General features: G+C 42.3%; 1 protein-coding gene across 2 annotated transcripts in view; it reads left to right on the top strand.

Annotated features, from left to right (window-relative positions):
* The window catches only part of TMTC2 (transmembrane O-mannosyltransferase targeting cadherins 2), a 253,470-nt gene that overhangs the window by 224,526 nt on the left and 10,416 nt on the right, over window positions 1-18,528 (top strand). For both annotated transcript variants that reach the window (XM_078777820.1, XM_078777816.1), the window contains 3 exons: window positions 2,566-2,750; window positions 11,655-11,733; window positions 11,910-12,031. In XM_078777820.1, the coding sequence (XP_078633946.1) occupies window positions 2,566-2,750; window positions 11,655-11,733; window positions 11,910-12,031 (386 nt within the window). The remainder of the gene's footprint in view (window positions 1-2,565; window positions 2,751-11,654; window positions 11,734-11,909; window positions 12,032-18,528) is intronic.

Here is an 18,528-nt window from a genome sequence, read left to right as displayed (position 1 = left end):
ACAATGTCTAATATAATGGGAACCTGTTCACACAAAAACAACCAATATGCAAAAAATATGCAACTTCTGTAACTGATCACTCATCTGTCATCAATAGTCAATCGATAATACTGTATCTGAAGCCTTGGAAGGAGGGTCGTAACCAAATTTCAGGTAATTTGTGTTTTTACCATTCTACTGCCGCTGATCCCACAATATTAAATGTGAAGAATATAAATAAGCTTAAGAAAGCTCTTGGAATGCGAGAGGCTTATTTGTAAACATGAGCCGCCAAGTATGTAGAACTGCCAAGTATGTCCTGCTTGATGCATGAAGCACTTTACTCGTACAAGTCACATATTTTTGCCTGGTTTCAGTTATTGAATCTTGACTGTGAAATAAAAAACGAGGATCAAAATTCAGTGAAGAGCTGTATAGAGAATTTTATTTTTGGCTTGATCTTAATGTCAAGGCAGAGAGGTTTATTGAAAATCAATTGAATGTCTGGAGCAATATGGCTTTCTTAAGGGTTCAACGACACAGCATCAAGAACAAGTCAATCCTTTTATTTGAGTTGCATCTTAAGCAGCCTGAGAAAGAATTATTTTGTCTCTTGTGACTCTGTCGGTCAATAATAATAAACGACTTGTCAATTTACCAGTCATGAAAATATATTCAATCTCACTAGAACTAGATAGACCACTCTTACTGTCAAATCTATAACTATAGGAGCGATGTGTTTATGTGTCGCCATTTTTCTTCGAGATGGCCAGGCGGATATTCATCAAACTTTCAGCGGTTCATCAGTGAGTGGAGTGGAGTGTTCTAAGCAAATAAAGTTTTTTGACAATTTCGAAAAACAATAATTTGGAATTTTGCTTTGCTCTATAGTGCCTGCTATGTGCCTTTGTAGTTATGTGAAAGGTAAGAATAAATGATCTCCGATCCCATTCTTCAGTGGGTGTGGAGAGGTGATTAGTCCCCACAATTTTTTCTTTTTTTTAATCCAAAATTTGATTTCTTAAAAATGCCAACAGGATTAGAACAGGACCGGGCTGCCGGGTACCATTGCTAGTATTTTATAATGCACTAGCAGCGTGTTACCCGGCGTCATTTTTTTCTATTTTTTTGTGGGTGCCTAAAACACTTCCCTCACCTATTAAGGAAAATTTATATTTATTATAATATGAATACACACACACACACACAATAATCGGGGATAATTTAATATTAGCTTTCCTCAGTGGGTGCAGTTACAAGGCTCAGGCACTATAAAGCGATTTTAAAAAGTCTCCCCCTTTCCCCCTAACTTTTAGTTTTTCCCAAAAAAAATAATTGGAAAATGACTGGGGCGAAAACTGGGGCAGAAAATGACTCGCCCCATAATGGGGCGAGTCTCAACATCAGTCTATTACCCACCATCGATGGGTTGGTAGACTCTGTTTTCCATATCCTCATTTCTGGTCTCACTCCACATACCCTCTCATTCGTACAACCTCCCCCAGCCCACCCATGTCAAATGTGTTCCTCCAAAATCACACACTTGGCTGCCCTTTACAATTCTAAGCTTTTTTTTTTTTTTTTTTTTTTTTTTCTATACTGAATCGAGGCTCGTGAAAGAGCTGACAACCGCGAGGGAAAGACAAAGACAGTACATGGGGACCGCGAGGGAAAGACAGTACATGGGGACCGCGAGGGAAAGACAAAAACAGCACATGGGGACCGCGAGGGAAAGACAAAGACAGCACATAGGGACCGCGAGGGAAAGACAAAGACAGTACATGGGGACCGCGAGGGAAAGACAAAAACAGCACATGGGGACCGCGAGGGAAAGACAAAGACAGCACATGGGGACCGCGAGGGAAAGACAAAGACAGTACATGGGGACCGCGAGGGAAAGACAGTACATGGGGACCGCGAGGGAAAGACAAAAACAGCACATGGGGACCGCGAGGGAAAGACAAAGACAGCACATAGGGACCGCGAGGGAAAGACAAAGACAGTATATGGGGACCGCGAGGGAAAGACAAAGACAGTACATGGGGACCGCGAGGGAAAGACAGTACATGGGGACCGCGAGGGAAAGACAAAAACAGCACATGGGGACCGCGAGGGAAAGACGCTGAAAGAAGCTGATTCCTTTCCTTCAGCTTTCAATTTTCTTGTCTGAGAAACTGACTCCCAGTTTCTGGTGTATTGTGCCCCTCCCTTCAGTTCTTTGAGAGCACTGCACATCATCACCTCGTTTTTTCTCCCATATCCACCCATGCTCTCTTATACTCACGGTGACCCCTTCCCCTTCGGTCACTCATATGTTCATGTGTAATGTCTTTGTCTCAATGGAATGGAACTGGGGTTCCCCTTTGTTCTTCGGTCATTCTGTGAACCTACTGCCATTTGTCGTTTAGCTCATCCATGACCCAAGATTTCTGTATATGGGGGGAAAAAAAAGAAGAAGCTTTACACCAATTCTAGTCAAAAATTATTTTCACAGAATTCTTATTTAGCAATGCATTAAATCATCTTTTGAGATAGTAGTAGAGATAGAGTCCATGTTTGGATGTGCACTTGTGTACGTGTTTGCAGCAGCCTATTTGAACACTGGAATAATACTCACGAGCCAAGGAAAGACGGAGGAAGCAAAAACGGTTTTCCGCACATGTGCCAACATTTCTGACGAGAGGCTCAAGGATCCGCAGGCACATATGACATCAGTGACTAGCTGCTTGTACAACCTGGGAAAAGTGCTGCACGAAAAGGAGCATCACCAAGTAAGGCTGCTATTTTTCCATTCAACATGTTCTTTTTAAATAATTTTTCATGGGCAATACAATCTTGTTCCTAAATTATTACTCAAATTGTGAAATCTGTGTCTTAAGAGTGGCCTTATCCCAGCAAAAAGTGCTTTTCACCTTCTAGTGAACAGTAAAATTACCCTATTCAGGTTCTTCGGATATCTTTTTCAGCTTCAATCAGACGAGCTTTTCATCAGTGTAAAAAATGTGCAACTGTGTTGAACCAGATTCATTCTTTAACTGGAATTCATTTTTCCGTGAAACGACACTTACGGGTACCCGCCAATGGAGACATTGCCACAATCACACAAGATAATTGTTGAATTTTCTTTTCAACTGTTGAGAAACTGATGCCTGTGAGCGAAGGTGATATCTGTACATTTGATCGGCTTGCATATCCTTCTGCATCACATTTGGAAATTCTGTGGGACATTGAAAGATTGGAGAAATCATCTCAGAAAGACTTACTTTCCTTTTGTGCCAACGCAACCGTGTCATTTTGTTTCTGCACTAAGAGCAGCTCCTGCTGCTTTCTAGGTGCTGTCAATGTGCCGACATCCATGCTGTGCTGGTTGGCTTGACATGCACCTTCTCTGTAACAGAATAACACAGAAACACAATTCCACTGCACTGGACACCGTGCCATTCACCTTGCAGCATTGTCTGGATATGCGCTCATTCAATCCCTCACACATCTCAAAATTCCTTTTAAAATTTTGCTTGTTTGGGAATCACATCTCACTTACTAAATCTGTGCACCTTAAGCACTAGCATTACATACACCCACATCCCAATTCCCCACATTACCAACACTGGAAAGCATCAAAGTGTAACGAGGAAACATGCACACTACGTGTTTGGAGCTTTGCAATGTGCTCCTTAATCTTTCCCTGCCATCTCTCTGCCCCAACAAATCACCTGCTTTGCATCAGGCCACAGGTCTCTTTATTGCAACTGCACAATGTTCAGTTGGCATCTCAGATAGCTCTGGGAAAAAACAGATAGAAGCATACAAGAGCGCAACCATGATATCCTGTGATATAATTACCTGTGCCAGAGGAGAGCGTAGTCAGTTTGTCAGTTTGTTACTTGGCCAAAAAAAATAATAATTCCGAGTATGTTGATCACTCCGGTTTGTGTGTTTGTCTCTCCGCTCACTTATACTTGCCTACAGGACACAATTTTAAACCAATCTTCACAAAACTTCACCAAACGGTAAAGTTTGTGGTCTGACAAATTCTATATATTTTGAGGTCAAAAGGTCAACATAGGCCAAAGGTCAACCACTTTTTTTAAAATTTCTAAAATACTCGATTTTGATCCGATTGACTTGAAATTTGAATAGGATTTACATATCGGCTAAATTAATTCAACCACCAACTATTTTTGAGATCAACATAGGTCATAAGGTCAACATAGGTCAAAGGTCAAGCACTTTTTTCAAATTTCTAAAATCCTCAATTTTCATCCGAGTGACTTGAAATCTGAATCGGATTTGCATATCAGCTAACTGAAACGAACCACCAACTATTTTTGAGGTCAACATAGGCCAAAAAGTCAACACAGGCCAAATTTCTAAAATTGTCAATTTTCATCAGATTAACTTAAACTTTGAAGACGATTTGCATATGAGGTCACTGAATTCAACCACTAATTATTTTTGAGGTCAAAAGGCTGCTCTACTGAGTGCAATGCTACTTTGTTCTGTTTTACCAAGTGTTGTTCTGTGAGTGATTTTTCATTTGTCTGTATGTCTGTCTGCACAGGACGTGAGTACGTGTGTTAATTACATTAGACCACTATATACCCTTGAGACTGACCGTTAAGAGCCCCAAGACCCAACAAGACCCTTAAGACCCTTGAGACCATTTAGACCCTTTAGTACCCTCAGCCCCCTAAACCCTGTAGATCCTTTACATCCGTTACACCCCTAAGATCCCCAGAACCCGAAGACCCTTTCTAACCCTAAGACCCTAGAGACCCCTTTAACCTTTAGACTCTTTTTAGAGATTTTAACATCCTTGAGACCATTTGACAATTCTGAACCTTTAGACCTTAAATCACACCCTTTAGACCCACCCATTCGAACTTTTAAGACCCTATCGACACTTTTGACCATGAACCTTTAGACATTTTCAGACCTTTACACAATTTGACCTTTACAAATTTTCAGCCCTTTCCCCTTTACACCTAGAGCATTTAGACCTTTCACTTGTAATCAATGACCTTTCATTCAGTACAGTTCTATTTATTTGTCACACAAAATGCACCACACAAAACAAGTCCTGGTGAGGGTCTGCAATATCTGATTGCTCTTTATAGTTTATTATTGTTTTCAGCATGAGGTCATTTCTCCAGATCTTTGCCATTTTTGTAAATGTATCAATTCCTCTGCACTACTCATCTACAAAGCGCCTAGTAACATCGACATGGATAGGAAAGGAAGTACATGCAGTATTGCTAAATTACCCACATTGTGGTGAAATTTAAAAAATGTCAGCAATCTCAAGCAAGGCTCATACCGATCTTTAGGACACCAGAAAACACTTTTACTCCTATTAGATACAGTGAGAGCTACAACGGCAATCGGTAGAGTGCATACCTCCACCGGGGTGAGCAGTTTTCGTTATGTATCCACCGATGGGCCGGATCTGGATTCGAACCTTAACGAAAATTGAATCGGCTTATTCTTGTCACCTAACCAACTCATTCACCACGTTTTGTCATAATCCGGCCATACCTATTTGAGATATCGTGCCATATATATATATATATATATATATATATATATATATATATATATATATATATATATATATATATATATATATATATATATATGTATATATATATATATGTATATATATATATATATATATATATATATATGTATGTATATATATATATATATATATATATATATATATATATATATATATATATATATATATATATATATATATATATATATATATATATATATATATATATCAACCTTGGCCTCGTGCTCGTCTCTTCGCTCCTGTCTGCCCTCTGCATGGTCCCGGCTCTGCTCCTGGCTTCACCTGCTCGGCTCCTTCGCTGTTTCCTCGGGCCCACTCCCGTGGGTTGTGACGATTGTTTCGCCTCCTCACCCTTGGCCTCGTGCTCGTCCCTTCGCTCCTGCTGGCATGGCTCTGCGGTACTCCGCCGCAAGGCTTCTCCTGCTTAAAACCCGCTCCACCCCATCATGCATCTCTGCAATCAAATCGAATGGACTCCTGCGTCGACCCAGGTACATTCACCGTGGCTACGGTCGTAAGTTTGTTTATTTACAATCAGGTCACTCCATCCCCATCCTTTGGTCGGCTCAGCGCACTCCCACTCATCGTCCCAACACACCTGGTCACAACAACGCACAAAATCGCACCTCCTGTCTGCGAACCCTGGCCAAATCACCTGGATTCATACCCGCCGTACAAAACAACATCAAGCTCACCCTGTTCAATACCCGGTCCCTCAACAACAAATGCCTCATCCTGAACGACTACATCCTGGAAAATAAACTGGACTTTCTCTGTCTCACTGAGACCTGGCAACAACCACTGGACTACTACACGCTCAACCTCACAACACCCAATGGATATTCTTACATCAATAAACCACGCTCGGAGGGCCGAGGTGGTGGAATTGCCGTTATTCACCGACAAGACATCAAGACCAACCTCATCTCCATCTCATCTGCTCCATCATTTGAACACCTGGCTTTTAAACTCTCTGGTCACACACAGTCAGTCATGGCTGTTGTCTACCGCCCTCCCAAACCACACCCATCATTCCTGTCTGACTTCTCCTACTTTCTGACCCAGCTATGTTCCCTCTCCCCCTCAATCCTCCTCCTTGGTGATTTCAATATCCACATGGACTCCACTGACTCCACGCTAACCACTGACTTCACTGATTTACTCATCTGCTTTAACCTCACTCAACATGTCAACTTTCCTACCCATAACCGTGGTCACATTTTGGACCTTGTCTGCTCTACTGGACTAATTTTGCACCATCTCTCTGGCTCCGACCTCACTCTCTCTGACCACCTAGCCATCACTCTGACCATCAACATCCCCACCCCAGCACCAAGGCATTATCGCACTATCAACTTCCGTAAGCTAAACGCTCTTTCACCTACCTCATTCTCATCGACCCTCTCTGAAAAAATGTCCACTTCTCCCTTCGTTGACCTCCACACCCCTTCTGACCTCACTGACTACTACAACCACACTCTCTCCTCCTGCCTTGACCAACTTGCGCCTATAAAAACCAAAACAGTTTCTTTCACCCATTCTGCTCCCTGGTTTACCCCTGAACTCCGCCTGATGAAAACTCGTGCTCGCCAACTTGAAAGACTCCGCAATAAAACAGGTCTCACAGTTCACTCCCAGGCCTACAAGGACCACATACAACACTATAAAGATGCCCTCTCCCACGCCCGCTCTGCCTACTACTCTCAAATTATCCACTCTGGCTCCGGAAACCCAAAAGCACTCTTCTCTACAATAAACAAACTCTTCAGCCCCCTGAACACCACCACCCAGTCATTCACAATAGACAACTGCATCTCCTTCCTTTCATTCTTCCAACGCAAAATTGAAAACATCTACAACAGCTTGACCACCGCCGCACCCGCTCCCCCTCAAACCACCTGCCCCCCCTTATCCTGCCATCCCCTGTCTCAATTCTCCCCAGTCTCCCCTACTGACCTCTCTGAACTCCTCATCGGAATGAAAACTGCCACCTGCACTCTTGACCCCATCCCCTCCAGCTTTGTCAAGGCCTCCCTTCCTGCTCTCTCTCCACTTATCATTGCAACAATAAACTCCTCCCTGTCTACAGGCATCGTCCCACCATCCCTCAAAATTGCTGCTGTTACCCCCATTCTGAAAAAACCTGGACTAAACCCTGACACCCTAAATAACTTCAGACCCATCTCCAACCTACCCTTTCTGTCAAAGGTTTTGGAACGTGCTGTAGCCACTCAACTCAAACATCACCTCTCTGCCAATAACCTGTATGAAACATTCCAATCCGGATTCCGCTCCACAACCACAGTACTGAAACTGCTCTCCTCAAAATCACCAACGACCTTCTCCTCTCCTCTGACGCTGGCAACCTCAACATTCTCATCCTCCTCGACCTCAGCGCCGCCTTTGACACCATCGATCACACCATCCTCCTCACCCGACTTGAAACCACCTTTAACATTACCGGCACTGCCCTCCCTTGGATTAAATCATACCTCTCTGACAGACGTCAGTTCATCTCCATCAATAACTGCAAATCCCCCACTGCTCCCCTCCCCCAAGGTGTCCCCCAAGGTTCAGTTCTTGCCCCCCTCCTCTTCATCCTTTACCTGTCCCCCCTCGGTCACTTAATCCGCCGTCATGGTCTCCAATTCCACTGCTTCGCCGATGACATCCAGCTTTTCATCTCCACCAAGTCCATCTCCACCGCCACCCACTCTATCCTGACAAACTGCATCACTGAAATAAAATCCTGGCTTCAAATCAACTTCCTCAAACTTAACTGTGATAAATCTGAAATAATCATCATTGGCCCAAAAACGCTCACCAAGTCCACCCATAACTTTGCCCTCAACATCGACGGTTTCCCAGTATCCACCTCCCCTCACATCCGGAATCTTGGCATCATCTTTGACCAAACCCTCTCCTTCGACAAATACACTAAACAGATCACAAAGACAGCCTTCTTTCACCTGAAAAACATCGCCCGTCTCCGTCCATCCCTCTCCTCCGTGGCTGCAGAAATCCTCATCCACGCCTTCATCACTTCCCGTCTGGACTACTGCAATAGCCTCCTTTATGGTTCACCCTCAACAATCACCAATAAACTCCAATACATTCAGAACTCCGCTGCCCGTCTACTCACCCATTCCCGGACCCGTGACCACATCACCCCCGTCCTTTACAAGCTTCACTGGCTCCCCATCTCCCAGAGAATCCAGTACAAAATCTTCCTCTTGACCTACAAAGCCCTCCATAACCTGGCCCCATCCTACCTGGCTGACCTCCTCTCCAGACACACTCCCACCCGCAACCTCCGCTCTGCTGGTACCAACCTCCTGACCCCCCCCCCCCCCCATCCGGACCAAATTTAGATCCTGGGGGGACAGGGCCTTCTCCATCGCTGCTCCCACCCTCTGGAACTCGCTACCTCACACCATCAGAGACTCCTCCTCACTCACCACATTCAAAACATCACTCAAGACCCACCTGTTCAACACTGCATTCAACATTTAACCCACAGCATCTAACCCCTGACTATCTCCTCTCCTTCTCCCTCCTTTGTGCTTTGAATATTTCCCTATTGATTCTTCTTTTTTTGCAATTGTTTTTATGTTTTGCTATGCATTATGTTTTGCACTCTGTCAAAGCGTCTTTGGGCTTCCTGAAAAGCGCTATATAAAATAAATGCATTATTATTATTATTATTATTATTATTATATATATATATATAGATATATATAAATATATATATATATATATATATATATATATATATGCAGACTTGGCATTTAATATGGAATATTTTTTTTGTGGGGGTGAACTTACTTTTCAAGATGTCTTAGAACCAAAAGTTCATTGGAATTATGTTGAAATTATTCTGCATTTTGTTAATGTGACCTTTAAAAGAAACAAAAACCACATTTGACATTTCGAAACAAATAAATTGATCTTTGAAAGTGATGCAAACTGATATCGAACTCAATTCATGGACAGCACTGAGATAAACTTCTGTACGTTTTCCAGAAGTATCTCTTTATTTTGCACATTAGCCAAATTTTTTTTTAACAAAAACAAAATTTAAATTACGACTGGGATTACAGACAGTAAAATTACAGTTCAGTACTTCGTGTAACCCCCACGAGCATTCAGGAGAGCACGTACACGTTGAGGCATGCTGTTCACAAGATTTGCCAAGGTTTGGACAGGAATCGCTTGCCATGCAGTGACAATAGCCTGCTGCAATTCACGCACAGAGGTTGGCTGCTGGTCCAAGTGGTCGATTTGACGCGTTAATTCTGCCCACAAGTTCTCTATTGGATTCATATCCGGGGACATGGCAGGCCACACCATATGCTCTACACCACGGTCAGCAAGAAAGTGTTGGATCATGCGAGCACGATGAGGCCGTGCATTGTCATCTTGGAAGACAAAGTTTCCTCGAAAGGCTGCACAAGCAAATACAAGCAATGTTTCTTCCAGAATGGCTCTGTACTTGAACTGGTTCAGGTTTCCATTCAGGACAACCAAGTCAGTTCTGCCCCCTGCATGAAAAGCAGCCCAAACGGTCACCCCACCACCTCCAGCTTGGACTCTTGGCACTATACAATCTTTGTTGTAGGCTTCATGCACTTGTCTGCACACTCAGACGCGGCCATATTGACGATAGACCAGAAATCTAGACTCGTCACTGAAGATCATGTGATTCCAGTGTCCTGGCTGCCATTGACGGTGCTCTCTGGCCCACTGCAATCGGCGCTGGCTGTGTTGTCTGGTCAGGAGTGGCTTTCTCAGGGGACGCCTGGCACGATAGCCTGCTTGAACCAGTCGTTGGTTGACTAGCCTTCTGGATACAGGCACATTTGTCAGTTGCTGCCACTCAGCCCTAAGCCGATTAGCTGACTTGGTACGGCCATTGCGGACTAACCGGTGCAGCTGGTGATCATCCCTCCTTGTGGTTCTGCGCGGACGTCCTGGCCTCGGTATTGGAGTAGGGACACCCCTCTGAGCATTTCGTTTCAGGATCTTTGACACCTGACATTGAGTGATGCCATACTGCCGAGGAATAGCACGCTGTTTCATGCCGTAATTTCGTAAAGCCACCACTCCATGACAAACAGCATTGTTGAGTTGACGGACCATCTCCAGAGGAAGCGGCAATAACTTTTGGAGACGTGCAGCAGTTGTTTTCCACTAATACAGAATGCAACAACCCTTGTATACCCGACTGTGAAGCCAATCATCAAATGCACCTGTCCGTACATTTTGCCACGCCACCTGTGATATAATCCTGTTGGTGACTTCTTGCTTCGACAGACAAATCAGTGACATGGTTCTTTTAACAAATAAATCACCAAAGTGTAAAAGAAACTCACCAGATTGATATACTGAGTTGAGAAAGTAAACCCAAGTCAAGGAAAAAAAAATATTCCATATTAAATGCCAAGTCTGTATATGTATATAGATATATATATATATATATATATATATATATATATATATATATATATATATATATATATATATATATATATATATATATATATATATATATACATATATATATATATATATATATATATATATATATATATATATATATATATATATATATATATATATCGTTTTCGGCCCTATTTCTCAATGCCGAAGAATCCTTCGATTCGGATCCGGATCTGAATCGTATCGGAACCGGATTCGGATCTTCACCACAAATGAATCAATTCTTCCTTGTCACACACCCAATCTGTCCACCATGCTTCGTATAAATTCGTCTATAACTTTTTGAGATCTCGTGCTATATATCGAATTTAGCCAAGCTCTCAAAGGTTAAGAATCGCTTTTAAAATTCTCGTAACTGAACCGGATCCGCATCTTAACCAAAATCGAATAATTTCGTCCTTGTCACATAACAAACCTCTCCAACAAATTTCGTCAGAATCCATCCACAAATTTTTGAGATATCCTGTTGAAAGACAAACAGACAGGGAAACATAACCTCCATCAACATTCGTGGCCAAGGTAATTATCGCACAGCATCACATTATTGCCATAAACCTTTTTATTTAAAATAACCTTGCTTTTCATATATTTTATTCAGGAAGCGATTTTTACTTTTATCGAAGCTGTGAAGAAAATGCCCAGGCAGTTTGCCCCCCAAAGTCTCTACAACATGATGGGTAAGTCATGCAGATAAGTATTTAAATGGACATCTGGAAGTGCAATGCTCTGCCCGCATTATGCATTGCAATACCACTACCTTGATAGTTCTAATGTATAATAAATCCAGCTGTTGTAGAAAAGGCTTCATAATGAATACTTTAAAGGTACAGATTAAATTGCACTTTGCCTTTAGGTGAGGCTCACCTGCGACTTAACAACCTACGAGAAGCAGAATACTGGTACAAAGAATCAATCAAGTCCAAGCCCGACCATATTCCAGTCCATTTGACCTACGCCAAACTCCTGGCAATGACGGTACATCCAACCTGAGTATGGCTTGGTATGGAGAAAACCTGCTCTTTGTAACTTTGTAACAGAGCCTTTGTTTCAGTGACTGCTTTCCAATGTGTGTGGCCTTTTACACCTCCTCTTCCTAATTTTGGTTAATTCTCTTTGGACTGCCACATGTGCAAGTGGATGTTGTACAGCAAGAAACAAAATAAGTTCCGTAACTTAAACCATCAATTGGCTAACCAACATTCAGACAGTACCTGATGAAAGCCAACCCCTGACCTAAACATCAGACCATTGTTGTTTTCCTTGAATTTTCTCTTTAGATTTTTTTTTTGTACACTTCTCCTTTCCTATCAAATCTCCAGGCGCTGCATTACGTCAATACCGGGCCCCGAGGGAGTACTCAGTTTTCACTTTGGTTTCTTGTTTGTTTTCTTGTTACTTGGCAAAAAGAAATGTTTTATGGCGTAGCCCATAGGGCAAAGCCGTCAAGAACAGTGTTTGTCCGTCTGTATGTCCCCTCAAACGTATACCAATCAGAGCTGAGGATCGGGTCACATGACAGGGTGATGTGATTACATCTGATGTCATTACGGCAGTACTGCGGCTGACTCTCCACACCAGCATTTTGATTCCAATTTCGTTCAGGCCGAGCATATCATCAAACCTGTCATATATCGCAGTCGCCATGCTCTACCGCTACGTTTTTCATTCAGTGTGAAACACAAACAAACCAATTGTTAAAATAATCATCAAATATCGAAACCATCGGGTTTATGGCTCCTCCAACAATACGGCCTTAGGCCGCATGCTTCACCTTTGGGTCGTTTCGGACAAATTTAGCCCAGGTTTCTTAATACAGTAGTGTATCATTTCAGTAGTATCGTTTTCATAATAGTAATAATAATAACTAGAACTGCCACTTTAAAACTGCTGGCAGTGATGACCGGTTTACTCGCACCCACTTTTGATACAACCCCACTTTTGATACAACCCCACTTTTGATACAACCCCACTTTCATTGGACATGCTTTCACACAACCCCCTTGGATACAACCCCGATACACACACACACACACACACACACACACAAGCACCCCCACAACCCTCCCCCCCCCCCCATGCACACCCCTCCACACATACACACACACACACACACATCCAACCCCCCCTCCTCCACACGCACACCCCAACCCCCCCCCCCACCCCACACATCCACCTATATCCAACCCCCCCCCCCACACCCACACACACATCCACACACATGCACATACACACACGCACACATCCCCCCACCCCCAACACACACACACACGCACACACACACACACACACACACAAACACACACACACACACACACACACATCCCCCCACCCCTAACACACACAGACACACACACACACACACAGACACACCAACCCCCCCCCCTCCACACATACACACACACACCACCCCCCCTCCACACGCACCCCCCCCCCTACCACACGCGCACATATCCACCCCGCCCCCCCCCACACCCACACACACACACACACACATCCACACACACGCACATCCACACATACACACACACACACACACACACACACACACACACACACACACACAAACACATCATATGGCGCACCTGTGGTGAAAATTTCATGTCAATCCGTGCAATGATTGCAGAAAAAGCGATTTTTAAAAGAAAATAAACGTGAAATTGCAGAGCCAGAATTATTTATTTTATCTGAGAAGCCAAGCGAGGTTTCTTCTTTTTCAGCTTCTCACAACTCTGTCAAATGCGATTGAGTTTTAAAAAAAAGTCAGAATTTGACCAAATCTGTTTTATTCGTTTGTTAATATACCGCAGCTATTGACATATTTTAAATTATAATTTTATTTGAGGTTAAAATGATCGCGAGAGATCGTGTCCAATGATCCCTTCAGTCTGTGCATGTGATGAACAATTAAATCTGCACACCCCAGGCCTCTTCTTCTTCATGCAATAACAACTTCTAGCTTCCAGACCGTACATCCAATCATCTTGAAATTTTGGACACTTGTTACTCTTCATGACTTCTACTATAATATGAAGTTTCACATCGATCAATAACGCGATTCAATAGATATCAATTTTTAAAAAATATTTTCGTTTAATTAACGATATCTGCCGAACCATTTGACCTATCGCAAATTCCAAAATGACATTCTAGTAGACTGACATGCTGAACAGATCTGTGAAGTTTTCCCTCGATTGGATCAAAAATGAGGGAGGAGCTAGGTTTTCAAGGTTCATGCTTTAAAACATCATAACTCTGAAACCATGTGACGCATGACGTCATGCTCGCTGACTTTTTTGTTCGTCATGGGTATGCGATTCTGCCTGCAAAGTTTGGCCTTGATCTGTTCAGCCGTTGCAGAGAAAAAGGGAGTTTTCGTGTTTTCATGAAAAACAATATGGCGGCCGAACCACGTGACCTGTGGCATCATAATTAGCATTAAAAAAATTCCACAGACCGAGTCCCTCCTATGGTGAAACTTTGATCTCAATCGGTCCAATTATTGCAGAGAAATTGGTTTTTAAAGGAAATTAAAACTTAAAATGGCAATAGCACTGGGAGACATGGCCTGCAGGACAAAATGGTGTATTTCTTCTTCTTTAAACAATAAAGACTTATAGCTTCGAGACCGTACATCCAATCATCCTGAAATTTGGCACACTTGTTCCGACTGATGAGAGCTACATTGCATTAAAAATTCAAGTCGATAAATGCAGTGCTTCAAGAGTTAGAAGCTTTTTAGGATTTTCCTTCCATTATTTATTGCGGCCAAACCATGTGACTTATCAAAACGTCTCAAGAAACGTTGAAACATCCCCCCATGAGGAACATTTGTGTAAAGTTTCCACTCGATATCTTCACAAAGTATGGAGGTCATACCATATCTAGTTTATGCTTAAAAACGTCATAACTCTGAAAACATGTGACATGCTCGAAGGCTCTTTTGTTTGTCATGGGTATGCGAATATGCATGCCAAGTTTGGGCTCGATCCGTTCAGCCGTTGCGGAGAAAAAGGGGTTTTCGTGGTTTTTCAAGAAAAACAATATGGCGTCCGAACCATGTGATGTATGACTTCGAAATTTTTTGCATTCTGAGTTTTTTTTAACTAAGCATCTGGGAAAAAAATGTCATTTTCGGGGGAGAAAAATTGTTTGACGAATTCTAACCTCTTAACGTTAGCATTTTTAATATACTCAATAAACATATTTTTTGTTCCCATTGCAGAGTTCTTTAGAATGAGCCATTCCTCAAATTTTTCCATTGAGCCGTTTCAGAGATACAGAGGGGTAAAGTTGAAGGTGTTTTACAAGATGGCGCCCATACCACGTGACCTCTGACGTCATAATTAGCATTAAATAAATTATACGAGCCAAGCCGATCATGTGATGAAAATTTCCTGTCAATCCGACCAGCGGTTGCTGAGAAACTTAATTATGAAGTTTTCGGAGGTGCAAAATAGGGTGGAAGAATAATAATAAGAAAAACTCTTGCAGTAATAATAGGTTACTCTCCATTTCATGGAGAGTAAACCTAATAATAATATAGTAAATATGACCAGAACACTTTAATCCCAATGACGTGAATACAAAGTTAATGGATTGAAGTGGTGTATGGTTCATGAATCAATGATGAGTGGTGTACGGTACTAACAACCATGGAAGTAAGGAATTCGCCTCGTTTTTTTGATCGCATGTTATTAACCCAATCCTTGTGGGGTATAGAGATTACAGTAGATCTTCCCTCAGTTCTGTAAGTAAAACTTTCCTCACTGATGTCGGGATTCCTCCAGATTTCTTTGTTTAATGTTATAAACAGCATTAGCGACTGTTTAACAAGCTAATCTTGCGTGTTTGTGGTTTATAATATTTTACAAGCCCCGCTACGCTGCTGTTAGACTTTTGGTCTTGTTTTTGACAAGTATGTTGATCACTCCGGTTTGTGTGTTTGTTTGTTTGTGTGTGTGTGTGTGTGTGTGTGTGTGGTGTGTGTGTGTGTGTGTGTGTGTGTGTGTATGTGTGTGTGTGTGTGTGTGTGTGTGTGTGTTTGTTTATGTGTGTGTATGTTTCTGTGTTTGTGTTTGTGTGTGTTTGTGTGTGTTTGTCTGTCTGTCCACTCACTTATACTTGTCTGCAGGTCACAATTTTAAACCGATCTTCCCAAAAACTTCACCAAATGGCAGAGTTTGTGGTCCGACAAAATCCTATATCTTTTTGAAGTCAAAAGGTCAACATAGGCCAAAGGTCAACGAATTTTTTCAAATTTTTAAAATCTTCAATTTTCATCTGATTTATTAATCAGCATATCAGCTTACTGAAACCAACCACAACTATTTTTGAGGTCAACATAGGCCAAAAGGTCAACATAGGCCAAATTTCTAAAATTGTCAATTTTCATCCAATTAACTTAAAATTTGAAGACGATTTGCCTATCAGATCACAGATTTCAACCCCCAATTATTTTTGAGGTCAAAAGGATGCTCTACTGAGTGCCATTCTACTTTGTTCTCTTTTGCCAAGTACCGCTCCATGAGTGATTTTTCATTTGTTTGTTTGTCTGGGTGATATCTCAACCATCATTTGGGTTAGGAAGCTGAAATTTGGTCACAGTAGTGAGCAAGTGCTTCAGCAAAAACATGATTTTTCATTTTTTCTTCAATCAATTAATTAAAGTGCTTTGTCAAAAACTGTATTTTTTGTTTTTTGATTAATCAATTTATTGATGAGTTACTTAATTATTATCGATTAATTAAGTACTTATTTATTTTCTTTCTCATCTGGGCAATATCTCAAGCACCTTTAGAGCTAAGAAGCTGATATTTGGACATGACAGGGACTTACACTACCAATTTTCCAGCCTGATTTGGCTGTAAAGGGTATTTTTGATTTATTGATGAATCAATTCATCAATTAATTATTTAAGTTTTCAATTAATCAATTAATTTAATTATTATTTTAATTCACTTCATTATTTAATTTCAATAAATTACAGATTCAGATGAAACAGTGATGGTTTAGGTATGCTATTAGCCAATTTATTAAGAAATTAATTATTTTAAGATTATTATTTATTTATTTTAATTATGCAATTAATCAATCAATTATTGTACACTGCTCCCTCCCAATTTTTACATAAGAAAGGTGCGAAAACAGATCCTTGCAACTATAAACCAATCAGCCTGCTCCCAATCATCAGCAAAGTCATGGAATCCATCATTGCTTCGGATATCAAATCCTTCCTCTTCTCCAATGGCTTGATCTCTGACCATAAATTTGGTTTCAGACCAGGTCATTCTACTCTGGACATGCTGCTTATGCTGTCTCAACAATGGATGGAGGTCCTCAATGCCAAACAGCAAATCAGACCTGTCTCCCTTGATATATCACGTGCCTTTGATACGGTCTGGCACCCCACCATGCTCACCAAACTCTCCTCTTATGGTATCCAGGGAAACCTCCACGCATGGCTTGCGGACTCTCTCGAAAATCCTCTCTATCTCTTAGCTGATGACTCCACTCTCTGCCACACCATTCCTCGTCCCTTAGATCGGCAGGCAGCAGCCTCCTCACTCTCTGCAGACCTGGACAAAATAACAGACTGGTCAAACAAGTGGAACACGTCTTTCAATCCTGATAAATCTCACACTCTCACTTTGTCTCTCCGAAAAGACTGTCTGGACAACCCTCCCATCTACTTTCTCAACAATCCTCTCCAAGAAGTTCTGTCGCCCAAGCTTTTGGGTCTCACTATCTGCCATGATCTTTCCTGGGAAAACCACATTTCCAAGCTAGCCCCAAAAGCCAGTCGCCGACTGGGCATTCTCCATCATGCGAAGTCCTTCCTTGGCCTACCTGAGCTCCTCACCACATACAAGGCTTTCATCCGCAGCTCAATGGAATACTGTTCTCCCCTCTGGGCTGGTGCTCCTGTCTCACACCTAGCTCAGCTTCACGCAGTTGAAACCAAAGCTTTCAGAATCATTGGAATCTCCCGCGATGAAGCTGATTCTGAGGGCCTTTCACTCACTCACCGCAGGCAGGTTGGTGGTCTTTCTGTCTTCTACCGACCCCTCTCCGGCCTAGCTCCCCCAGGTCTGTCTGTGCTCTGTCCCACAAATATTCCTTCAGGTCGCACAAGATCTGCGAGGAACCCTCTTCTGCTGAAACTGCCAAAATCAAGACTCTCTGCTCACCTTCACTCTTTCATTCCTCTTTTATGCCGCCTCTGGAACAAACTCCCTCACTCTCTTCAGTCCTATTCCTCCCTCCAGGTCTTTAAAACAGCTGTTCACCACCATCTCTTATCTTCCCCCATCCAAAACCTTGATCTTTTCTACCTCCGTTAATTCACCCCAGATCCACTTTTTTGAAATACCGACTTCTTTCCTGTAAGTCCGAGCAGTGTCCATTTGTTTTTACCTCTCCCACCCCTCCCTTCCACTGCCTCTCCCTTCCCTTGCCCCCTCCCCCCATCCCCA

Source organism: Myxine glutinosa, chromosome 1 (genome assembly GCF_964187855.1).
Source record: "Myxine glutinosa chromosome 1, kmMyxGlut1.1, whole genome shotgun sequence".
Lineage (NCBI taxonomy): Eukaryota > Metazoa > Chordata > Myxini > Myxiniformes > Myxinidae > Myxine > Myxine glutinosa.
The sequence above is the reverse complement of the archived record's forward strand: the minus strand, read 5'-3'. Positions and strand labels throughout refer to the sequence as shown.